This window comes from Myotis nattereri (genome assembly GCF_964212035.1).
Source record: "Myotis nattereri genome assembly, chromosome: 13".
Taxonomy (NCBI): Eukaryota; Metazoa; Chordata; class Mammalia; order Chiroptera; family Vespertilionidae; genus Myotis; species Myotis nattereri.
Window position 1 is genome coordinate 38,672,257 of NC_138088.1, and position 26,733 is coordinate 38,698,989.

At 45.1% G+C, this 26,733-nt stretch overlaps 1 protein-coding gene across 1 annotated transcript in view; it reads left to right on the forward strand.

Moving 5' to 3' along the window:
- The window catches only part of PLCE1 (phospholipase C epsilon 1), a 260,258-nt gene that overhangs the window by 164,743 nt on the left and 68,782 nt on the right, over nucleotides 1-26,733 (forward strand). Inside the window, exons 4-6 of the mRNA XM_081104349.1 lie at nucleotides 14,873-15,018; nucleotides 18,470-18,728; nucleotides 20,722-20,930. Coding sequence (XP_080960475.1) covers nucleotides 14,873-15,018; nucleotides 18,470-18,728; nucleotides 20,722-20,930 — 614 coding nt within the window. The remainder of the gene's footprint in view (nucleotides 1-14,872; nucleotides 15,019-18,469; nucleotides 18,729-20,721; nucleotides 20,931-26,733) is intronic.

The following is a 26,733-nucleotide window of genomic DNA, read 5'->3' on the forward strand; positions in this document are numbered from 1 at the left end:
GCACTATGATTGGCACATTCAAGGAATAGCAAGGTCCATGTGGCTGGGCTAGAGAAGGCTGTGATGTGGGGAGGGGAGCAGTAGGAGGTGAGGTCAGACTACCTGATCTATAGAGTTTGGTAGGCCATTGTAAGGACTTTCCGTTTTAACCAGATTATATGGGAAATCATTGGAAGGTTTTGACCAAGTTGTTTATATTCTTTTCTAACTTGTTCTTTCACTCAACCTTGTTTTTGGAAATTCATTCATGTTAATATGTGTAGCTCTGGTTGATTCATCTTCATTGCTCTGTGTCATTCTATTGGGTACTCTGTACCCTTCTACCACTGAAAGACAGTTAAGTTGTTTCTCTTGTATTTTTTGTCATGTAAACATGTCTCTTTCTGTTTGCATTTGTGGGGAATGGGGCATATATCCTATTCACCTCAATGCCATACTGAAATGATTTGAGGAAAAGTTAAAAGTTAGGGTTCTACATCATTCTGTTTCTCCTGTGAACAGCTGAACTTTGTGCCATCAATGGGCCCATCCTATGCATTGCAATCTTCTTTATTTTTTATTTTGCAGTATGGTACTTTTATTCATAAAAATATTGAAATATCTGTTTGACCCTGAAAATACCTAGTGGTAAAATGTATCCTCTGAAGGAAATCATACACTAGTGCTTATCATTTTTATAATTAAATTATATATTCCATATATTCACTCAAAACTTTGAACCTTCCTGTGTATATTTTTAATTTTTCAATTACAGTACTTTCAGTATTGTTTTGTGATACCCCTTCATAAAGAAGGAATGTGAGAATCCTGAAATCTGTTGAGATAGGCAGCTTAGCCCCATGGGTTGTTCCTGGCCAGGTGTCAACCCACTGCACCCAGCGAACAAATGTGTGTGGCTGAACATTTGAAATTGCTGTTCGCAAATAGCCAAGTGGCCAGTAAAGTGTGCCTTCTCCTCGGTGAGAGTTTGAGGGCTTAGACCAGGATGGTGGCTTTGAAGTGAGGTTCTGAGGAAACCTAGGGAATAGTCCTTGAAGAGACTCTGACCTACTTCCTACCCAGGCGCTCTGCACCCAGAGCAGCTCTGCTTACTCACTGTTGAATCCTAGGCATCCCCATAAAGTCTTGGGGTCCCAGAATTTGAAACCATTTGACTAAGTGACCTGTGAAGAGCCTTACAACTTTAAAGTGCAGCTGTCTCACTCACACACACACACACACACACACACACACAATATAAAGTATTTTAATGTTTACTTTTGTGTTATTAAATGTTTTCATTAAAAAGGCCAAATTTAATTTCACAATTACAGATTTACTTACCATTGTTTTTAAATATAAGGCACCGTTGAACCATTTACAAGGGATGACTAACCTTCCCTAGGAAAATTAAAGATAAGTATGAGATATCTTGTTAGGCTAAAAGTAAGGAAATACTCAAATGTGTTGATGGAGATATATCAGAAGGATCCAGGAGCCGCTTTGAGGCTATTTCAACTTCATTATGATGTTCATAAATTCCAATATAGTGAAAAAATCTCAATCTATGAGTCTAGGGATATTTTTTAAAATATATATATACATATACAAATGAGAAAGGAGAGCTTGTTCTTACCAACAAATGCAACTAATATTGTGGTGAAAATATAAATCACCATTTGGCAGCCATCATAGAGGCAGGTAGTTGATCTAGGTGGTAATCATCAATAGAATGCAGGTGGACAAAGGGTTGATGAGGGGCAAGACTTTGGTGCAATTTTAGAAATATTTCCCCACAAAATAATAATTAACTATCAGGGGCCCATGGTGACTTCATGGTGCAGAAACCTGACAAAATTATCAAGATTCACACGATCAAGTGGTGTGGAGCGCTGACATCCTATACCCTCTGATGCACCCAGCCAAGCACAGCTTTGTCCTGGGACATCTCTGCCCAAGCAGCATGAGCTCAATCTGGTGATGAGGAAATACCTGCCGGACCCAGGGTGAGGACCCTCCTACAGAATGTGAGGCCTGACATCTTTGAAACTGCGGAGGGCATGAAAGACAGGGAACTGTGGAGGAACTATTCCAGATGGGAAGAGCCTGAGAAGACCTGAGAATGAAGTGCAACGTGTGGTTCCCCAGACCAGCGGCATCTGGGGACTTGCGGGGAATGCAGAGTCTTCCACCAGCACTCCCACTTCAGACCCACGGAATCAGAAGCTGCATTTTAGCAAAATCCCAATGATGCCTGTGCACATTGAAGCAAATTTAAAAGAATGGCCAGGGCCCTAGATGGGCAGTTTCAAGCTCTATCAGAATCACTATAGGAGGACTTTGTAAAAGGACAAATATCTACCTCCTTTCCCAGATCTGCTGCATTAGATGCTCCGTGGTGAAGTCTGCAGTTCGGTATTTTAAGAAACTCTCATGGGTGGTTCTGATATGAAGCCACATTTAGGAATCCCCGGGCTCTAAATAGTATTGTCATATGTATACTAGTCAGTGACCGAAGCGGAGTTCCTTCCATATGGGCCTCTAAACACAGATTGGACAGTCAGGCTAATCATCACCATGACACCTACCCCGAGACCAAGACATGACCCCAAACTATTCTCCAGTGCAGAGGTGGAATGTAAATAAATATTGCCGGTTCACATTTCAGGAGTTTTCCAGAAGAGTGTAGTGGATTTGAAAACTACTTTTTAAAAGATTGTTTGTACAAACATCATACTCTTTCCAGTCCTTGTTTGGCAGAGAGTTTAATCAGATTTAAAATAGTGAGTGTTCTTTGTACGGTTGTATGTTTCTTTTCTTCCAGGGCATGTAAAACAAGACATCTGGGTTTTATCATTAAAATACTAAAACATGTCCAGCATTTTTAGGAAATCTGGACCTGAGTTTATATGCTACAGGTGTTAGATATATTTGATAAAAAGGCCATTCGTTTAGAGTTAAAAGGAAAAAAATATGCATACCAATTTCATTTCAGAAAAATATTTGGCTGAAACATTTAAGGTGGGTTTTTTTTTAATATATACTTTTGTTGGTTTCAGAGAAGAAGGGAAAGGGAGAGAGAAAAACATCAATGGTGAGAGAGAATCATTGATCGGCTGCCTCCTGCATGCCCCTTCTGGGAGTGGAGTCCATAACCTGGGCATGTGCCCTGACCAGGAATCAAACTGTGACCTCCTGGTTCATAGGTCGATGTTCAACCACTAAGCCACACTGGCCAGGCTAAAACATTAAAGTTTTTTACTGTGTTTTCCAGCATTTAGAAAATTAGGAGAAAATAAAAAGCGAAGTACTTTTGTCAACCCCATATAAAAATATCTGGCTTTCAGATATTCTTTGTTTTACATTATACATTCAACTCTCATCAACTCATAGCAAAATTTGCTTTTGCTTTCTTATTTTGTCACTTTATCTGTAGTAGCTCATGGACATAGAAAGCATCTTTCTTTACTAATTCATTACCTGCCACAGGACATAAAATATAGAATTTAAAGAGTGAGTCTGGATGTAATGTAGGCTTATTCTATGCACCAGTCTGAGACATCCTGCTCTCTAGTCCCCTCATGGAACAGAGAGGCAAGGGAGGGGGTGTATAGTGGAAAAAAACGAGGGAAACATAGAGAAGCATTAATTAAAAATTGTAATTTCTAAGTTCAAAGAAATACCACATTAAATGTAGGTGCCAAGCCAAATCAAATGCCATACCTGAAAATCATTGAATACGTGCTCATTAATACTAGTAAAATTGGCTAGCTTTTCCATTGAGCTTATAGGTACATTAACCATGTTTGCCTCTTTCCTTGAATTCTACAATTCTGTAAAGTAGGTGTTGCTGATAGGCCTGCTTTAACTGGAAGGAATAGAAGAGAAGCTAAGTAATTGGCCCTGTAGCACACAGTTAGTGAACGTTAGAGCTGAGCCTCGAACCCAGCACCTCTGGCTTCAAACACGGGCTGCCCCCCACTGCATATAGAAAATAATATTTGTCCAGTCTATACCCCCAAAACAGGATCTTGTTTTGTTTTGGTTTCATTTGGGGGACTTTCGGATGTTTCCCTTTCTAAATACTTGAATGGTGTTTTTACTTTTCCATCTCTGCCATCTACATCCTAAGCATGTAAATATTTTTCTAAAGAGCTTTCTTGAGCCAGATACAAAACATGTCTTTGCACCTCTAGACTGAAAACTCACCCTCTCTCTACAGGAGAAGCAAGGCTTGTGTTTGGCCCTCACCTCCTCTGGCCATAACTCCGTATAACTTTTAAATGACTGCCCCCCAGACCCCAAGCCGGTCTGTCACTTTTACAGGAACTATAAGCACACCCTCAAAAACTGTCAACAGCCACAGACTCCTTGAACTGACTGTCCTGAAAAAAATGAGCAGGCTTTAACTTCAGCCCATTCAGCAAATTCACTCCAACATCCTGCCGGCCACAGGGGCCCATCTCCAGAATAGATCTCTTCTCACTTCAGCCTCCCCACATCTCAAGTTTTGAATTTCTGCAGCTTCTATCCTTTGGTTTGTGCCCATGGAGTTGTTAATCAAGGTCCCCACCACCAATGAGCAGCCGCGCTCTCCCTCCTGGGACAGATCCCTGCAGGAATTTTCTCAGGGTGGCTCTTCCTGCCAGCCCCCTCTCCTCACAGAAGCAGAGGAGGTTTCTTGCTTCTTCCTTTGACGTCTCCTTTTATCCCTAATGAAGACAAATAACAACCGTACCAACTTTTGTTATTTCTTGCCCATTTTCCTTCCTGCCTCCCTTCTGGAATTCTGCCCCAAATCTGCACTCTCCTGGGCCCTTCCCCTTCCATTAGCCCTGTCGGCAGGGCACAGCTGGAGCCCCCTCTTGAGTGAAGTTCAAGCCTCAGTATATCTGAAGCTGCAGGCAGGTCTGCTGCCCACGAGGGCTGTGACAGCAGGCCCTGTCCTAGGCACTCCAGTTTCCATTGCCCTGACTCGTCTCCTTTTGGTTCCTCGGGTTTGCCCATCTAGAACCCACTGCCCCATCTCTTAGGCTGCCGGATCTAGTGTCTTTAGCAATTCCTGCAGCTCCGAGCTCTCCTCGCCATCATGCAGGTTAGCTCCTGCCTGGCATGCACCACTTGTTCACGGACATGAACCTGCCTCTGAGGACCCACAGATGGAGGGAGTACGTATGGGGTAGTGATGCATCAAATCCTCTCCACGCGATAACAGAAGCACAGCAGGCTGTGACTATAGGATGTCCTGAGGTCAGGGGACCTGGGGTCTAGCCCTGGCACTGACACTGACAAGCTGAGTGACCTTGAGCAAGTCACCTAACTTCTCTGGTTCTTGGATTTCTTCATCTATAGAATAATGGAAGCAAGGTAAATAGTCTTTAAGGTTCTCTTATTTATTAGTTGTCACATTATGTAGTGGAACCGCATGACTAAAAGATTGTCTACTCGGTTCTTGCCTCGTAACAGCCCTGGCTAGGAAATAACAGTTATGCACATGCCTTGATCTCCTCATTTTTCATTATAAGAAAAAATGTTCTGTGTCTTGGTTTTAGAATTCCTCCAATGATACATTGATGCTGAATTTACAGCACCAGTTATAAAATGATATGCTGCCATTTCTGACTATTTCTACCTCCCAAAGTCCACTCACACCATACAGTTTCTGGAGATGAAGGGCTCCGTTATCAGGTTGGGCAAATGCAGCGAAACGGGTCCAGAATTGCCAGTGGAGATGAGTCTCTGCCTATGTTTGCTCCAGGCTATAGGAGCGTGGAGAGACCTGGTGCCAATAATCCAGAGTCTTTCTAGATGTTAGTATTCCTTTGGGAAAAAATTGCATGGTCAAAAGAGTATGGAAAGCTCTGAATATTAGTCGCTCCTTCTTGGCAATTTACCATGCACGTTAGCATATTAAAAGCTCTGAGAAATCTTGCCAGTGTAGAAATCTTAATTTATCCCAGCATTTCCCAAGCTATTATGGCCCCAGACACTTCTTTTACAAAGTACTTCACATCTGGTAGAACATGTCCTCAGAACACAGTTTGGGAAACATTACCACAAAACATGGGTCTTCAGAGCAGAGAGGGGTAATGACAGCTGCTGGAATATCTATGTAGCACCTACTGTATGCAAAACATATGGAATAATTCAAAATTGGCAGATCGAGTTGCTGGCAGCCAAGATTTCAAAATCTAACACTGCAGAGAGATGGACACACATGAATAAACATGACAGTCAACAAACAAGACAAATGAAATGTTAAGTAGTACAACTTGGAGATGCCCAGGCCACTAGGCAGTTGTTGGACTTCCCGATTGAATTTCCATGCTCTCAGCTGTCAGCCTCAAGTTTTTTGCTACACCAGGGCATTTAGCATTCAGCTAGTTTGATGATATCACCACAGGGTACTTAATTATTTTTATAAAGTAGTTGGTGGGGCACACCAAGTCATTTTATCCTATGCTGGACATCCTAGAATTTTTGTCTTACATGTACACTATGTTGGTTTTTATTCAGAATTAGGATCTATTCTTTCCCCAGAAAGGATGGCATCCTTTTGACAGAGTGAGAAAGATGTTGAAATGGCCAACGTCACACGCTGTTGTTCGGTCCCACTGAATTGAAGTGCCCGCAGTACGGTGTACCTGACTTTCCTGGAGCCTTGAGCAGCGGCCCTGTTGGAGGCCATGTGTGACTCACTGTTATTTTCCAAGCATTTCCTCTGGCCCCGGCCATATCCATGTGCCCCGATGTCCTCAGACAGCCTCCCAGGATCCTCCTCCTTCTCTCCTGTTTCCGTCCCTGCCAGCTTTCCTTAGACTTTCTATGGATACGTCATTTTTTTCTGAATATGTTTCTTGTCCCTTTCCACCTCCTTCTGCCTCTCCTTTCTGACATCTTTAGAAGAAACGAAGCCTCTTTTTTCTGAGGGTTGAATCCTTGGGAAGTCCTCTCTGCTAACAGAAGAGAAGCTGGCACTGTAATTCAAAGGCCAGCCTTGTTTCCGCAAAGACTACCTCTTAAAGAAGAAGCTGCTTATTATTTTTTTCAAAGTTTATTATTTATTTATTGTATTTTTTTACACAAGTTTCATTGTAAGAGAAAAGTTTGTTGGCAGCAGCTTATCATCTTCATCTTCAAATTAATGGCCTCCAGTCTCGGTTTTATATTAATAGCACCAGCCAGGCGTGACAACTAACAGTTTAAGAGGTAGAGACTCTCGTCTTCATAATTAAAAATATAAAATAAAAATACACGTGCTAAGCCTTGTAGCAGCATCTCAGATGAGCGAGATGCCATACTAGATCACAAGCCCTGGCTTTGGGAGGGCTGCTCATGTCCTCCTTCGATCCTGTCCCAAGTCCCAGGAGAAGAGAAGATCTGTGCAGTTTGGATTTCAGCTCCATTTCCAGGGGGACTCAAGGGGCTGCTTTTGTCTGCTGGCTAAGCTAATGTAATGTCTTCACCTACCAGTTGGATTCCAGCTTACCACATCTGTTGTGTTTACTAGTGTCCAGGATGAGGCATGATGCATAATAGATTCTCAGTGTTTGTTAGAGGAAGGAGGGTCATCAGATATATCTATCAAGGCTTTGTGTTTTTTCATTTGCACATTAATAGCAATTGTACTCCATTGTGATACAATCTGAGAGGTAGGAGAGGAGTATCATCTAAGATATAAGTAGGGCTTCTCCAAAAACTACCTTTCGATACCTCCCTTTTCCCCTCTGTGTCCCTCCTAAACAAAAAGTCGTTGTTGGAGCCACGCCAAACTAGACAGGGAGTTCAAGAGACTCTTCTGCCACCTACTTCATGTCAAGGAGGGTGCGTGTGCAATGTGCTGGCCGCTGCATGCTCAGTTCTGAGGCCCCACATGAGTAAGTCAGGGCCTCTACCATCAAGGAGCTTACAGCTGGGGGAGATGGGCGTAGGACAAGGTACTAGAATATACCTAAACATATATATACTAGAGGCCTAGCCGGCGATCTGGGCCGATCAGGTTCTCCCCCTACCCCCATCCCCGCTAGCCTCCTCCTTCCCTTGCTCCCTCAGTGCCTTGCTGCTGCTGGCCACTCGCCATGTTCTGCACCACCCCCTGAGGTCAGCGCACACCATAGTGAGTGATCAAACTCCCAGTCTCCCAGTCAAACTCTAGCTATATATATATATATATATATATATATATATATATATATATATATATATATATGATGTGTGTGTATTATATATGTACTAGGGGCCCGGTGCACGAAATTCGTGCACTGGGGGGGGGGGAAGGAGTGTCCCTCAGCCCAGCCTGCCCCCTCTCACATACTGGGAGCCCTCAGGCGTTGACCCCCATCACCCTCTTATCACCTAATCGGCCCCTTGCCCAGGCCTGACGCCTCCGCCAGAGGTGTCAGGCTTGGACAGGGGACCCCCATCTCCCCCCGATCACTGGCTCTGGCCCCCGCCCAGGCCTGAGGCCTCTGGCCCAGGAATCATGCCTGGGCAGGGGACCCCCATCTCCCTCTGATCGCTTGCTCCACCCCCTGCCCAAGCCTGACGCCTCTGACCCAGGCTTCAGGCCTGGGCAAGGGGACCATCATATCCCCCCAATCCCCGGCTCAGCCCCCCGCCCAGGCCTGATGCCTCGGCCAGAGGAGTTGACCCTCATCACCCTCCGATCACCAATCACCGGATCGGCCCCTTGACCAGGCCTGAGGCCTCCGGCAGAGGTGTCAGGCCTGGGCAGGGGACCCCCAGCTCCCCGCAGTTGCAGGCTCCGCCCCTGCCCAGGCCTAACGCCTCTGGCCTAGGCATCCGGCCCAGGCAGCGGGGACCTGCAGTGGCAGCGGGGGGCGCCGCGATCGTGGGCTCCGCTTTAGGCCCAGGCAAGGGACCCCTAGCTCCTGGGACTGCCAGCTTCGACCGTGCCCAGCTCCCATCGCTGGCTCCACCCCTACTTCCTGCTATCACTGGCAGGGGGGCAAAGGCGCCCGATTCTCCAATCATGGCTGGGGGGCAGGGCAAAGGCGGCCCCAGGGCCGCCTTTGCCCTGCCCCCCAGCTCTTAGCTCCCCCCTGGGTTTCCGATCACTGTCAGTGGCAGGGGGCTTCTTCCTGCTTTCCCTTTTGTCTCCCTGCATTGTGCCTACATATGCAAATTAACCGCCATCTTGTTGGCAGTTAACTGCCAATCTTAGTTGGCAGTTAACTGCCAATCATAGTTGGCAGTTAATTTGCATATAGCCCTGATTAGCCAATGAAAAGGGTATCGCCGTACGCCAATTACCATTTTTCTCTTTTATTAGTGTAGATATATGCATCATATGGGATTTTATTATTTAAATAGAAAAAAATGTTATTTTATTCCTAATGTGGGGTCAGGGGAACCTTCAGAGAGCAAGAAATATGTGTCACCCTTTTATTAGGAAAGGTCTGTGCTCATGACACAGATCCCGCTCAGGACAATCACAGATTCCTCCTAGGCCAGCCTTAGACTTCTTCCTTCCTTGCAGTTATGACCTGGGATCTAGAGATTCCTTTCTTCTGGATTTCTGTGTTCTGTCTCCTGGAATTACACTCTCTACAACTCAGGTACCAATGTTAATGGAAATAGTAGCAGCAGCAGCAGCATTCACAGTAGTAATCATTTAACCCTTAACTAGACACGAAGCGTCATGGTGAGATCTTTAGATACAATCTTCAATTTCATCCTCACGGTAATCTTATGAGATAAATATTATTGTTCCAATTGTACTGAAAAGGGAATTGAGGCTGACAGGTTAGGTTACTTCCTCAGGGACCTGCACAAGGAGACAGTGGACCTGGGAGTTACACGCAAGTCCACTCACCTGAGTGCCTGTGTTCTCCACCGCTATGCTGGGCTGGGCTGCCTCCCCGCCACCCCTGGCTTCTACTTCCTGGTTCCAAGTCTCAGGCACAGTTAAGAGATGGAGATTCACAGTATTGGTAAAAAAAAAAATAATGCTTGAGTAAGACTTGGGTAAAACAAAAAAAAGGGGGGGGATGCTGAACCCATTAAAAGGATCTTCTTTCTATGAAAACTTCTGCTCAGCATATTCAAGACACATTTTGGCAGAAAGTAATTTATCTTCTCTCTCTGGACCTTGGAACGGCCGTAGGAAGTGTTTGGGCCTTTTCCCAAATATAATCCCTGACCATTTGGAGGCTGAGAACCCTCTCTGCCCGCGGCCTCCTGGGACTCCGGTGGCCCGCCTGCCGGTCAGAGGCACCGAGCATCCCCACGGTGGACATGTGGGAAAGATGGTCTCTGTCCTTGAGGACATAAGGTCTGGTCAGGCAAACAGAGCAGGCCCATGTGAAAGAGTCAGGAACACAAATATAGCAAAAATAGACCCATGCAGTGTGGAAAATCCAAGCGCAGACGTCACTATGGACTCAAGGTCCAACATTAAGTCAGAGAGGAGCAGGAAGAAGTTGAATGTGAAGGGCTAGGTCATCAGAAGAGCCTTCCTAGTAAAGGTCCCATCCACTTATTTGCCGACTCTCAGCATTTACGTGGTGGGCACTGACGTCTGCCTTTTGGGGAACATGGTGCTGACTGTGCAGGGAGGCTGGGTCAAGGATATATGGGGGCACTGGCCCAGGTGGGAAGTCAGAGCAGGCCTCCTTGAGAAAATGATGTTTTCATCAGATTCCTGAAGGCAGCCCTGCCCCTGACTGTAGCCAGAAACCCAGGAAAAAGTATAAAGAGGCCCCCACCTGTGGCCTGCCCACCTCTTTCCATCCTAGCAGGTGTGCCTTGTGTGGGCACCTCAGGCCTCCAGTTCAAACTCTGTCCACATGCCACTCCCCTCTACTCCTTGGCCAGCCTTCAGGCCTAGAGTCTGATCTATCCTCAGGAGACTGATCCAGATCAAAGGCCCACAGTGGGCTTGGGCCCTTTGCACAGGGCATTCAGGAGTCATGATCTGGAAGTGGGTGCACAGACGGTGGCAGACATGTCCCCCCCACCCCACTGGCTTCTCACTCTATGGAGAGGGACACAGCTACCTCAGCCAGTGTACTGCTCAGGGCAGGGATTCCGACTGCAGGGTCTAAGGACATTTCTGCCTAAAGGATAAGTACGTGTTAGTTAAATTGGCAGGAGGGTGGTGTAAGAGGGTAAGCCTTCTTCTGGAAGGAAGGACCAGTGCAAGATCCCTGAGATGGAAAACGTCCTTGATCACCTTCCTAAAAGCAGGGTGTTGGGGAGAGCCGGGTAAGGTTGGAGAATGGACAGGGGCCTGGTGGGCCAAGGTAAGGACATGGTAGGCCAGGAGAGGTCGTTTTGAATGGAGCAAGAACATTCCTTCCAAGCTAAGCTCGTGTGATGCCAATAAGGTATTTGATATGAGAAGAGAAAGGAAGCTGTTCAGTTTGGCTGGGCCTGAGAGGACTGAGAAAAGCAAGAGCAGGAAGAAAGAAAACATCTGGAGAGGAGCAACTGTGGAGGAGTTGTAGGCATCTACCAAGGGACCAGGGTCATCAAGGGGAACTCGGAGCCTCTGGGAGGAACGCGAACAGAATTGGGCGGAGGCCCAGATTTGCTCTTTGTTCTGTGCTGACCATGGAAATGAGGCCAAATAATTTGCCACATTTAACACCTTTCCACTCAGAGATGCTCCCTATGCTTGAGTTGTAGTACTTTATACGTAGGCGACTTGTGTGTTTTCCTGTGTGATTTATGTCCTGGAAATTACTCTGCATTGGCAACACATCGCATTTTCCACTTAGTAAACGTAGCCACTGTTTATGCTTTGGGCAACATTTTACAGTGGTCGCCAAATCCTTGTTTCCTTATTGTGTCGTTTATTTTTTATAATCAGTGATGGCATTCCCATCAGTTAATGCCTGTGAAGTTGTGAATGCATTAGGCAGCAATAAGAATGTCCCTGAAGTCTGTAAGCAGATGTTGGTGTGTGTGTGTGTGTGTGTGTGTGTGTGTGTGTGTGTGTGTGTGTGTGTTTATGATAACAGTGCTTACATAATCTCAACAACCAGACCCTAGGGACTCACACTCGGAGAGGGAACAGTTGGTTTAAATTAGGTTTCCATGTGAAATACGGTATCTCTGTTTTTTTCCTAGCATTGTGGGAAAGTATATGGAAAATCATTTGACTGATAGGAAATAAATCTGGATGCTTGATCAGGACTGAGGCACAAACCATGTGCTGGTCTCTGCTCCATGAAGCAGGACTCTCCAGAGAAAGAGGAGTTAACCCTTTCAGACTACTGGGCTAATGAATCACCAGAATAGCCTGAAAGAACCACGACTTTCCAGAGACATGATTTGACATCAATTTCAAAAACAATACAACGGAGCTAAAGCTAAAGAAAGATATAGCCAAAGGCCTCAAAAACTAATCCATTGGATGTCCTTGAGGAACCATTTTAACTTCTACGATTTCATTTTTATTTGTAAGGTGACAGGTTTGAATTTCTAGCTCAAAGAGTCAATGATCTTATGATTCTAAGTGTTTTCTGGCGAATTCCCACAGCAGGATAGGGCTTATCGGACACAAATCACGCTACAGGAAGAATTGGACAGAAGCACCAAAGATACTCAGTCTCTATCAGCAAAATAATTTCGTGCTCTGGAGAGCCAGGGTTTCACAAAGGTGACTTTTAATTGGGTAACCAGGTGAAGGGACAAGGCTTGGAAATGGTGAGCAAGGGCTTATTTAGCTACAGGGAAGGGGTTGGCTCTGCAAATCCCAGAGGGAAATCCTTTGTTCTCCAAGCAGCCCTGAGAGATTGGAATAAATGGTTATCTTTTCCCCGGGAGACTCAGAAGTCCTTGCAGGGTGAACAGGACCAGAGCTCATCCTAGGGGGTTTGATGCCTAATCTCTCCTGATGTTGCATGAGGACCCAGCGAAGTCCAGACAGGTAGAGAGCAGAGGAGCATGCTCAGAGCCCCCTGGGCTGGGCCAGGAGGAGGCAGGTATCACTGCAGTGCTCCTGGCTGCTACCAGAGTGTGATGCTGTTTTATCACTGCAGCTCCATGTTGCTATTATTTCTCTACATGTTCCTGAGTAGGGAGAAGAAAAGGGTGTTCAGCATCAATCTCTTCTGGTCTATTTTGTTCTTTAACCATTTTTTTTTTTTGTGGCACTCTTCTCGATATCTTCTTTTTTTCCAGTTCTGCCTCTTACTGAGGGCTTAGATGGACCTAACCAATGCCACGTGGAAACTGTCACCCTTCATCAGGTGAAAGAGCACCCGACTGGGAGTCCTAGTTTTGACATCAACAAGAATTGTGACCTCAGAAAGTCACTTCTCCCATGAGCCATAGATTCCTGACCTGGAAAATGGGGTTGGACTGCCCTCTGTTGTGGCTGCCAGCAGTAAATGCCATTCATTCCTATCACTTTATGGCAGTGCATACATTCCTCTCATTTTACAGGAGTGCATACAGAACTCTTCTTCCTGCCGTTGTCATGAGTCACCATCAACTCTGTTCACGCCTCACTCTCACTCAGGCCAGGGAAGCAAGTGTCTCCCCCCTGCCTCCCCCCACCCCGCCCCCCCAGGTTTCAACACTGTTTTTGAACCAAGTGCAACTAATGGTCCATGTGGAGTTAAGATCAGAGCTTCTGTTTGTTAAAAACTGAGCTTATAAGCCCAGACATTAGCCAAGATGAAGAAAGCAACTTAAGTGAATGCTAGTGTCCAAGCACCAAAGTATAAGTAGCAGAAAAATAATCTCAGAGACTAAGCAGAGGATTGTGAGGCTGCATATCGTAAAGGGGGTCTTAGTACTCGGTTATTCTTAAATATCATACTCCAATCTGGGTAGAAAAGTCAAATCACATTAAAATAAATGTAAGCCCAGAGCTAGACAACATTAGCGTTTCCGTATACACATTAGGCATTTAGTAAGTGGGTAATTAGTGTCACCTCTGGGGCACACACCTAAGTTCAAATTCAGGATTTGCCACCTTTTGGTTGGGGACCTTGGGCAAGTCTCTTAGGCCTCTGTCCCTCAGAGTTTTATAGTTTTCTCTTCTATAAAGTGAGGTTAATAGTAGTCCCTGACTCTTAGGATTGTTGTGAGAGATAAATGAGTTATGTAAAGCGCTTAGCACAATTCCTGGTACATCGTAAGTGCTATATAAGTATTTATTCTTCTCAATTTTGCTTAGTCATTTGGGGAGCATAATAGATAATGCATTTGTAGAAGATAGCTCAAAAAATGTAGTTTTTTACTTGATATTATGTATTTTACTACTGATAAGTATCTTTCATGGATGGGCTAAGTGCACTGATTGCATTTAATCTTGCTGTCCATTGGTCAAATATATTTAAATCATTATCCTTTGGCCTTATTTTTGTATAGTTTCATGGGATTGTATAGATCAAGAGGGATTTTATGAATTGCCTTTCAGCCTCCTTTTATTTATTTTTATTTTTATTTTTTTGTTCATCATCACCCGAGGATATTTTCTCCATTGATTTTTAGAGAGAGTGGAGCAGGGGAAGAAAGAAATAGAGACATCAATGTAAGAGAAACACATCAACCAGTTGCCTCCTGTGCCTGTCCGGACTGGGTTAAAACCTGCAACCCAGGTACATGACCTTGACCAGGAATCCAACTTGAGACCCTTCCGTATGCAGGACGGTGCTCTAACCACTGAGCAACATCAGCCAGGGCCAGCCTACTGATTTTTAAAATGAAGATAAAGACTACAGAGAGGTTACATGACTTTCCCATTGCAAAGCCGTGACGGAGAGTCAGTGACAGTGTCACCTTAGTCCCTTGGCTGGATCCTTCACTACCTAATACTAAGAGTATTAGAAAAACAGTTTTTTTGTGAAAAAAATATATATATTTGTCAAGCTTCCAGGACATAGTTTCAGTCAGTGCCCCTCTCTGCACTTTCCAGGTGAGCTCCTGGGTGACGTGGCTGATCCTCACAGCCGGCTCCATGGAGGAGAAGCGGGAAGTCTTCTCATATTTGGTGCATGTGGCCAAATGCTGCTGGAACATGGGCAACTACAACACCGTCATGGAGTTCTTGGCCGGCCTCAGGTACGCGCAGTGGGGAATACGGCTGTCTGGGCACAGTTTCCTCTTACGAGCTGAATGGCACTGAATTAACTGCCCTGGTAACCACATGTACCCAAAACAGGCCGTCGGTAGTGGCAATCAGTACAAATCCTTCCATCAGGTACCCGCTGATCTTGAGGGATTTCTTTGTTCTTTTATGTCAGATACAAGAGATAAGTTGCTAGATGTCCTTACGATAGAATGATGGTAGAGTTAGAGCTAGTGTTCGTGCCTTCAGGCTTGAAGATATTTAGATTATAAGTAGTTGAACTGCATCAAGATAACTAAAGTTTTGTATAAGCAATCGGAAGGAAAGAGAGAGCAGCCTTATTGTTAAATGATTTTGGTTTTCTAATTGTACATTTTGCTTCCTCAAACTAAATTCTCAGCTATTTTAAGGAAACAGTTAGAAATACAAAGATTTACATATAACAATACTTATTCAGTCATGGTGTCAGTTTAAAATAACCCAAATGAACAAGAAAAAAATGAAGAACTAATAGGACACATCCATACACTGGAATGTTATTTAACCACCAAAATTCATGTTTATGGCAATTTTTTAATATCATTGGAAAATAAGTAACATATAATACACAAAAATATGTGGGAACAAAGCTATATGTAATAACCTCCGCAATATTTATACATCAAAGTTTATAAAATATTTATACCAGGCAGACACAAATAGAATAAATACTAGAAGGAAAGATACCTAATGTTGTATGTGGATGGTAGATCTTTGGGTGGATTTCCTATATTTTTGGTATTTTCCAGATTTTCTACAATGATCCTCTAGTACAGTGGTTCTCAACCTGTGGGTCGCGACCCCTTTGCGATCGAAAGACCCTTTCATAGGGGTCGCCTAAGACCATCCTGCATATCAGATATTTACATTACGATTCATAACAGTAGCAACATTACAGTTATGAAGTAGCAACGAAAATAATTTTATGGTTGGGTCACAACATGAGGAACTGTATTTAAAGGGCCAGAAGGTTGAGAACCATTGCTCTAGTACCTTTATAATAAAAAAAAAGTTTTAAAATAGTGTCAATTCTCAATCTAACAAAAAAACAACAACATTGACCTTTGCTGAGGTTTGACTACTCTGTTACGGAAAGGATGATCAAGTAATGAGAACCATGTCTCATTCATTTATTCACTTCGTTTATTTATACCTCCTTTTCATGCCCCAAAATAGATTTTCACCAGCCTATAAGAAACCAGTTCTAGGACTAGCTGGACTTAATGGGGTGAAATCAGAAAAACTTTTATTTTCCTGACCTCACTGTGTTTCAAACCTGCTAGCTGGCCCTCCCTCCCTTGGCTTGGATTACACCGTGGGCGAGCCTGTCACTTTCCCACTGGTGTGGTTAATGAGCTGTCTCCTTCACCTATGCTCATGAGTGTGAATGAATCCCTGCAAAAAAAGCAGGTTGTCTAAGAGTGTACAGTGTGACGCCATTTATATGCAGTTTACAAAACAGACAATTCTACAAACTGCTTAAGGACATATACACATGTTGTGGAAGTAAAAGACCTGTTAGGGAATGAGATCACTGCAGTCACAGCTGTGGTCCCTTTTGGTGGGGGAGAGGGGGGAGCATGTCCTCAACGGAGGAATCCACTGGGGCCTCAACCGTACTGTTGTTGTTGTTAATCCTCACTGGAGGATATTTTTTGCATTGATTTTAGAGAGAGTAGAAGGGGGAAGGAGGAGAGGAGAGGAGAGGAGAGGAGAGGAGAGGAGAGGAGAGGAGAGGAGAGAAGAGAGAGAGAGAGAGAGAGAGAGAGAGAGAGAGAGAGAGAGAGAGAGAGAGAGAAACATCAATGTGAGAGACCCACAGCAATTGGTTGCCTCCCACACTTGCTCTGACTGGGGTGGGGAACCTGCAACCCACATATGTGCCCTTTACTGGAATCGAACCTGTGACCCTTTGGATTTCGGGCTGATGCTCTAACCACTTAGCAATGTTGGCCAGGACTCAACCGTATTATTAATGTTTTGTTTTTTAAACCAAGAGGTTGGTACATGGGTGTTTGTCACATTATATTTCTTTATTCTTTCAAATACTTTATATATTACATAACGAATTTTCAATCCAGTTTGATATAAATAAAAATTGCAGCCTCTCAGTTAATTTAAAGCTTTGCCTGTTTCCCACATTTTGCAGCCCAACCAGTCTCAGGAAGCTGCAGTAGGATGAAAAGGAATGGTATATCTTTTCTCTCCCTCCCTCCACCTCAGGGTCCTGCAGGAAAGGTGGACAGGAGAGCAGAGAAGGAAGCAGGGTAGAGGAAGGAGGAGTCTTACTGGACCGGAACAGCTGTAATCTGGCCTCGGCGTTCCCATAGAGAGAGCTGTATGGGGTGATTTGGGGGTTTTTTCTAGTTATGCCCTTAACATCCTCCACCTCCCATGGCACCATTGCCTGGCAAGAGGCAATGCACCCTCAGTCCCCAGGGTCCAGCTCCGGAGGCCCTGCCCTCCCAGACGTTCCTCTAGAGTCACCTCACTTGACAGGCGGACCTTTTAAGATAGTGCAGGGCCAACTGCCTGGCACAGTGTCCACTCTGGATTCACAGGAAACACTCTCAGACTTTGCAAACACATGACACACCCACTGGAACCTTCTCCCTCACATGGCAGCTTCTCTTGTCAGACTTTCCCAGGCAAGAGTCACACACCAGTCTGTGTGATCCACAAACTTCCCAGGACCCAGGTCCACCTCTCCAAAGAGTCCACTTGAAGCCCCCAAACTTCAGGTGATGTCCCCTTTCCCCATAACACCGATAGTATTCCCTACCCGGCCGGCCAGATGCAGTCATGGCTGGCGGTGGGTACAAGACCACTGGGGTGCAGAGCAGTTTCAGTGACAACCTGGAACCTCTCCTTAGCAGCAATTTCAAAATAGGAAAGTCCCATGTAACATCCTTTTATGCAAATAATACTTCAAGGTCATGTCCCTCAGGATGGGCCAGTGGCTTGATGTCAAAGCTGGAGTCAGTAAAAGCAAAGAAGCTGAAGCAGGCCTCACGTGCACCGCTGAGGGACTGTCGAATCCAGGGGTCACACTGAAAGGATCAAGAGGAGTGGATGACACGTTTCCTGCAGGCAACCCTCCATCAGTACTGGTGTGAACACTCTGGGCATCGCTGCTAGGAAAGCTCCCGCCTAAGTTCAGTGCCCACCTTCCAAACTGACGCCTTCCACATGGGTTTTCGTTTGTATCGGTCCTATCTCATTTTGTGTTTCAATTTATAAAAGTAATATTAGACATCATTTGGGGAGTAGGTAGAGATATGGATCCTAAATAAATATCAAAACAGAGAGAAAAAGAATGAATCTATATAGAATTTAGGCTATGTACTGTAAACCCTATTATTTCTCCTTCCGTCTGAAAAAAAGGTGTCATTTACTTGCAAATAGGTCAAGAAAAGTTTTAAAAATGTGGCAGTTCATGGACCAGTCTGACCTGGAGACCATGAGGAGTCTGAAGGATGCCATGGCTCAGCACGAATCCTCCTGCGAGTACAGGAAGGTGGTGACGCGGGCGCTGCACATCCCGGGCTGCAGGGTGGTCCCGTTCTGCGGGGTGTTTCTGAAGGAGCTCTGTGAAGTGCTGGACGGCGCCTCCGGCCTCGTGAAGCTCTGCCCCAGATACAATTCCCAGGAGGAAACTCTAGAGGTGAGGCCTTTCGCAGTCCTCGCCATCCGCGATCCGGAGCCTCACTGCTGTCCCTGGCTGTCACTCACTTCAGTGAGGAGGGATGCCTCCGTGACCCCAAGGGTCTGTTGTTACTGCTGTGCAGATCACGGAGAACACCAACCAGCACTGTTTGGGGCTTAGTATAGTTAAGTTAGCTTTTTTTAAAAAAAATTGATTTCAGAAGGGAAGGGAGGGGGAGAGGGAGAAAAACATCCATGAGGAGAGAGAATCATGGATCCACTGCCTCCTGCACACCCCCTTCTGGGGATCGAGCCCACAACCCCGGGCATGTGCCCCTGACTGGAATCGAACCTGGGACCCTTCAGTCCACAGGCCAACGCTCTATCCACTGACCCAACCCAGCCAGGGCTGGTTAAGTTAGCTTTAATGGGACAATGTGAAGGCACCAGTGGAAATGGGCATTGCTTTCTGATTTTTTTCTTAAGGTTGATGGGGTTTTCTTCTGTCTCATTGGTTGGGGATGTCTGGATGCAGAGGCTAAAGGAAGTCAGGTGAGAGTATAAACCAGGGGTGGGCAAACTTTTTGACTCGAGGGCCAGAATGGCTTCTTAAACTGGACCGGAGGGCCGGAACAAAAGCATGGATGGAGTGTTTGTGTGAACTCATATAAATTCAAAGTAAACATCATTACATAAAAGGGTACGGTCTTTTTGTGTTTTAGTTTTATTCATTTCAAGCGGGCCGGATCTGGCCCGCGGGCCGTAGTTTGCCCACGGCTGGTATAAACTTTTCCAAATCGGCAGAAGTAAGAATGTGAGCAAGTCAGCAGTGCCTTCCTCTCTTTCTTTGGGTGGGGAGGGGGGACGATGGAAAAGCTGGTGCCTCATCTGAAGTTGGGCTCCAGGCTGCTGGCCATGGCTGCCTCACTTGTCCCAGGCCCATTGCTTCCTGTTTCTGACTCCCAGAGAGGAGAGGACCATGTGAGCTTTGCCTTGGGGCACTGGGCACTGGAGAGGAGGGACACTGAGAAACTGGACGAAGGTAAGAAACCTCCCTATTTTAGGTGGAGAAATGAAAGGAGAGAGTAAATGGGAGGGTAACTTCATGGAGAATTTTAAGGAGTCCTGGAACTCGATTCAGTTGTGGGACACACCTGGAAGGGTCATTCTCACCATGGGGGCAGTACCCACTGATCTTACACACACACGCACACACGCACGCATGCACACGCACGCACGCATGCACACGCACTCCCTCTCGGTGGCAGTGGGAAGACTCTTCTAAAACGCCAGCCTCTTCTGTGTCACCTGGTCACAAAGACGTCTCCTGGTATCAGGGAGACCTGACAGCCCCTGATGGTTACAGGCAACTCAGCCAGCTCCATCTCTCGGCTTATTTAAGGGGAATGAAAGTGTAAGAAATGAAGGAGAACACTGAAAGCAAGTCCCCCCGGCCACACCCACACCAGCTCCCTCGTGCTTCAGAAGGAGGGAACGCCACATCTCAAGGCCCCACTGCAGCAGGGGGTGGGAGAAACTTCCCATCAAGACACAGAGGACAAGAGTGCGAACACGCCCAGGAAGCCTCTGTGTCACCTTAGGACACATGGGAAGTAAAGCAAATGCCACCTTGCTCCGTGATTTTACCTGGTTCCGGAGTACAGTATACTTTTTCATGGTTCTCAATTCTCCTTGCCCTTTCGCGGTGAAGTGGCTAATCTTCTCTCTAGGGAATCTTGGAATAATATTGCTTTTTGTGTTTTCAATCCCAAGTGCAGTGTTAGTTCCTAGAGGGACTAAAGTTGTCTTAGTGAAAACAAGAGTAAGTTTTGATAGTTCATGTGCTGAAAGGGGAAAAAATGTGTTTCCTGGAGGTTCTTGTTTTTTCCCAATAAAATAGGCACAAATACCATTATTTATGACTATTATGATTTCATTTCTCTAGTCACGTAGGTTATTTAAATGTACTGTATGAAATCTCAATAACCATCTCTTGGTATATTTTTCCATAGTTTGTAGCTGACTACAGTGGACAAGATAATTTTTTACAACGTGTGGGACAGAATGGCTTGAAGAATTCGGAAAAAGAGTCCACCGTCAACAGCATCTTTCAGATCATCAGGAGCTGCAGCCGCAGTCTGGAGGCGGAGGACGAGGACAGCCCCAGTGAGGGGAGCGGCTCTCGGAAAAACTCCCTGAAGGACAAAGCTCCTCGCTGCCAGTGAGTTTGCATTTTAACGGGAAGGAGGGTGCTCATTGCTCCTTCTTCCTACTTCGGTTTGGTTTCAGGTAGATGCCTAAAAAAATCTACCTTTATCAGTAAGCAATGCTTCTTTCTCTCCCATCATTACCAATTCTGAATTAGAATGTTTTTAATACATTTTTATTGATTTCAGAGAGGAAGGGAGAAGGAGAGTTAGAAATATCAGTGGTGAGAATCATTGATCGGCTGCCTCCTGCACACTCCACACTGGGGATCGAGCCTGCAACCCACGCATGTGCCCTGACTAGGAATCAAACTGTTACCTCTTAGTTCATAGGTCAACGCTAAACCACTGAGCCATACGCGCTGGACAAGGATTTTTTTTTTTTTTCTAAAACATCTTTATTACTATAATAGAGGCCCAGTGCCCAGCCCCAATCAGGGCTGATCTGGGCTAGGCCTGTTGGGGGAGGAGATGGTGGGAGGTTGGCCGGCTGGCCATACCCCTATCAGGACCCAATCAGGGCGGGCCAGCTGGGGGAAAGGGCCACAGGCGATTGTCCGGTAGGACCCACCCCCGATTGGGGTTGGGGACCGGTTGGGTGCAGGCTGGCCTTGGGGAGGGGCTGTGGGTGGTGGGCCAAGTGACCACGCCCCCGAATGGGGTGCGGGGTGACGATTGGGCGCCAGCGGCCTGGGGGAGGGGCTATGGGTGGTTGGCCGGTCCTGCCCCTGATTGGGGTCGGGGGCCAATCCGGGGTAGGGGCCGGGTGGGGAGAGGAGCTACAGGAGATTGGCTGGCCAGCCCCGTACCCTATTGGTGTGTGTCGGGTGGCGATCAGAGGTGGGGCTAGCCAAGGGGAGGGGCTGCGGCCCAATCTGGGTGATGGGGGCCCATCAGGGGGATGGCCGGCCAGGGGGGGTGGTGCTGCAGGAGGTTGGCCACCCTGCCCTGCCCCCTATTGGGGTTGGAGGTGTTTGATCAGGGACTGGCTGGCCACGGGGAAGGGAAGAGACATTTGGCTGGTGGCCCACTTCTTTTTTTTTTTTTTTTTTTTTTTTTGCAATTTCACAACTTTTATTTGTGGTGCCTGTGCTATGTCTCGAATATACCTTCTCCCCCTGCCCCAGACAGTGACAGGGAGGGAGCAGCAAAAAATAGAAGACATTCCTCCCTATTGCACGTGGACCCGATATACAGAACCACCTGGCCCAGGCCAGCGGGATGCTTGGCACATTCTACTCAGGGACGGGAAGAGTGACTGGTGGCAGCACACATGAGAGGGGACCTCCGGGCACTGGTCTTGGCACTGCCTGGTCCTCGGTTCCTTCCTGGTCCTGTCTGCAGTCCTGATTCCCCTACCTGGCTCAGCCTCCTGTCTCCATCCTGGCCTCAGATGGCCCCCTTTGCTCCTGGGGGCTCTGTCCTCCCCTCCCAGCCTGGAGGTCCCAAGGGGAGGTTATGGCTTCTCAGAGACTCCTCAGCAGCCCTGTCACTCGTGTTCAAAGAATTTTTCTTTTTAATTTGGCTGCTTTGTTCTAAAATTACTGCTTATAATCTAATTTCTTGCCATCGGTTAGCCCTCTAAAGCAGTGGTTCTCAACCTTCTAGCCCTTTAAAGACAGTTCCTCATGTTGTGACCCAATTATAAAATTATTTTCGTTGCTACTTCATAACTGTAATGTTGCTACTGTTATGAATCGTAATGTAAATATCTGATATGCAGGATGGTCTTAGGCGACCCCTGTGAAAGGGTCGTTCGACTGCCAAAGGGATCGCGACCCACAGGTTGAGAACCGCTGCTCTAAAGGAAACTAGAGTTACCCTGCTATTTCTAAAAATTCAACCAATTAAATTTCAGGATTAGAACCATGGTCCCATTTGTTTATTTCATAGTTGCTATGTAAATAGTTTTTAATAATCACTGAGTGGAACACAGGAGTGGTGAGTATTAACACTTTTAAATGAAATATAGTGATTTAGTAGGGGTAGAGTGAGACCTAGATAGTATTTTTAGCAGCTTCCCCCAACCTTTGAGTGATTCTAAGTCAGGTGGTCAAGGATCTCACTTTCAGAAACACAGCTCTGTGAGATGACAACCTCAGCTTTGCAACTGTTTAGTTGTCCCAATTGCTATTTTTCAGCAGGCATTGCAATCTAGCCAGATGTGCTTACCCACAACCAAATGGAAGACCAGAAACCAGGGGGGCATGCGTTGCTTCTCTTCAAGGCCGTTTAGTCACGGTCAAGCCCATCTCAAATGGCAGAGCCTGGCCCAGCTGGAGGAATGAATCCTTCAGCACCTCCAAAACTGTTAGGTCTACTGATGTTGGCATCTTTGCCACGAAAGGTTTTATTGTAAACAGTACTCATGAGTCAGACCTTGCCATTGTCTTAGGGTCCTTATACGTGTGTGTGTGTGTGTGGGTGTGTGTGTGTGTGTGTGTGTGTGTGTGTGTGTGTTCGTAAGCCATTGCTTTCATTTTGCAGAGTCTTTCCCAGTTGTCTGTGTATGTATGTGAGCCTACGATGGGAAGAGTGACAGTGTTTTCAGAAAATAATTTATTTGGAATTGGAGTACTGGATACTTAGACTCAGTGGTGAACACAGAAATGAATGCTTTGTATCTGAACCCCTAATGCTATCATGTTTTAAGGAGGTAAACCTATATTCCAAATTTCTTCGGGCCTCCTTCCAGACTTCACTTCCTTGCTCATTCCTCCACAGAGGACTCAGGTGCTCAGCGGTGAACTGTTAGTGCCCTCACCAGTGTCCCAGCCTAAAGCTCAAATGTCTCACAGGTAGCTTTCTTGTAAGTTTATCTCAGTTCAAAGATTACTTGAAAGTTTTCTCACTAACAGTGTGTTGACATTAGTATTATACATATATGTGTGTGTGTGTGTGTATGTATATATGTATATGTGTGTATATGTGTGTGTGTGTGTGTGTATATATGTATATGTGTGTATATGTGTTAGCATATACAGTATTAGGGGACCACTTACAAATAAGCACATGTCTACCCAAGGAGCGTCTCATAGCCATTTAAGGTCTTAACCTCTATCTACCTCTATTAACCTGTGTAGGTATCTATGTATATATCTACCTCCTTCCACAAAAAAATTTGTAGATGCCTATGAGAATAAATATAAATAATTGAAGATATTAAGGAAAATAAGTTAGGGAGAAATAATACAAAAGTGTATGCTCTACATTCTTTATAGTGACTTAATTTTGTTCTGAGATTCTTAATGGCCAGAGGGAAGATGGAGTCATGATTTATCACAAGTTTCACAATATTTGTAAGAAAAATCAAACAGACGTTTGGGAAAATCTTTTCTTCATATTGAGATCTGGCAAAAATTCATTCCTTAAATCCTGTAAGGGAAATATCATCCCTGAATAGATAAAATAATGCATTTCATATGGCTCTTTTTTTATAACAACCTTTACTTGTTTTGGGGTAGGGTGTTAATTAAACGTGTCCACCGTTCTAAAATCCCTTCAGGAGTGTTACCTTTGGTTGAGCCTCAGAGACCAAGCCTCTGAGCTTTCCCTTCGCCTTCACCATCTTTTCCTTTTGCTGGGGGTTCCTTCAAGTGATAAATTTCTTACCTAATCCTGTCACCTCTCATGACATTTTTATTTCCAGCCTTCTGCTTATTCTCTTGTTCTCTTCCTAATGGTTTTATCGTCTACATCCTAAGAACATTTCTCTTCCGCTTCCCATTTTCCAGATCCTGCTTCTAAGCACTCTTAGGAGGAGGGAGAAAAGCTCAAAAATGTAAATATTTCTTTTACAAAACCTGTGAAGCCATGTTGAAATGCTCACATTGTAACCTCTGTGTCTCAGTACCAGGAGCAGTTTCTTTACCCCAGGTGACTGCGACTCTGAAATGAAGCGCGGGACACAGGAGGCGGGCGTGGGGTGTTTGATAAAGTCACTGACAGCAGACAGCAGGCACTGTTTCCAGGACTTGGGAATCCATTCTGGGTCCGGAGTCTCATACTGACGTCGTAAATACAATCCCGACAATAATGACATTAGTAATATTTAACGTGCTGTTACTTATTGAGAGCCACTTTTAAGAAACTTTGTCATAATATTTTACATCTGTTACATTATTCAATCCTCACAGCAGTTGCGTTTTCCTTGTGATCTCTCGCCCAGCAGGGCCAGGATGTAACCTCAGGCTAACGGGCTCCCAAGTCCACACACCACCCAGATATGATTTAGAAGCTGCCGGTTTTTTGAGGAAAGTGCTAGGTTAATTAAAAGCAAGAATTTGCCAGAAGCAAGCTTAAAAGTCTGGATGTTATTAGAGAGCAGCTATAGTTAGTCCTTTGGAAAAGGTATACATTTTCTCTGATCTTACAAAATTAATTTAGACTTATCACCTGATGAAGAATGTTCATGTAATCATATTAACGTTGTAGGAAGTCATGAAGGGTTATTAAGAAAATACACTTGTCCCCTAATAGGATATTTTCATCAGGGAACATTAGAAAAGTGTTTATCCATCAATTTATGGTTTCTAACTGGAGGCTGCTACAGAAGCCCTCGGGGGTGGGGTACAAACTTTCCTTCTCTTTTCACTCCGTTGTCCTCTCAAGACGTATGACTTGTTTGACAAGGTAGTTTCTTTACCGGTAAACCACATCTTTGACATTTAGTTAATGTTATTTGGTTCCTAAATAAATCCTTAACTTCCACCTTATTCCTTTTTGTAAACCCACAGAAACGTGTCTCCTGAGAGGGTCAGGTACAGAAGTGCATAAAATCCACTAAGAGACAAAGCTGCTAGGTTCCTTCTCAAAAGGAACTTATTTCTTTACAGACAATTGTCAGTTTTATCTGGGCGCTCGTCCCTGGAAGAATGCTTTGTAATGGAATATTAACTCTGAGCATTCATTCTTTAGTTCTGAAAAGGAAGGAAGGAAGGAAGGAAGGAAGGAAGGAAGGAAGGAAGGAAGGAAGGAAGGAAGGAAAAAACTGACTCCGAGAAAGGGTGTCTATACCCTCTCCCAGCTCCCACCATCTCTGAGCAGCAAAAATGGGCTCCAGAAAAGCTTAGAGTTTTCCTTTCCAGATACTATTCTTCATAATTAATGCTTGAAGGGGTTTTGGTTTTTTGGTGTGTGTTTGTTTTTTTGGCTGGAAAATACTTGATTTAGTTCAGAACTCAAACTAAACAAAATATGGGAAACACCATTTCTCTTGCTAAATGAAAATCAGAAATTTAAGTCCAGCTTAACATACGTTGTATTTCATGGGTACTAACACTTCCCAATTGAATCCTTTTTGTACTTTAAAAACAAAACAAAACAAAAACAAAAATGATGACATGGAGAATGTGGAAATGGTTCCAAAGAAAGGAAATAAAAAGATTAAAGGGCTTGGATGTGGTCTAAAGAAAGCCCCTCTAGAGGAACAGCTGGGCCGGGTTAGGCTCAGGAACGGAAGTGGGGAAGGAGGGGTGGGAGGGAAGAAACCTCCGTCTTCCTATACTTAATCATAGTGGTATACTTCACTGAGCCAGATGCTGTGCTGTGTGCTTTACGAGCATTATTTTACTTGAACTTCATCATTTATCTGTGAAATGGGTATTGTCTTTTTGCCAATAACTGATAGGTAAAGTGAGGCTCAGAGAAGTTGAGTGATTTGACTAGGTCATCCAGCAAATAGGTGGTGGAGCTGACCAGTAGACATAGAGTGATTCTAGAGGGCGTGTTCCCAATCACATGCTATATGTGGGGGCCTGGGCATCAGTATAGCATATGTAAGAGGACACAAGTATTGGTTTTCCATTGTACTGAGAG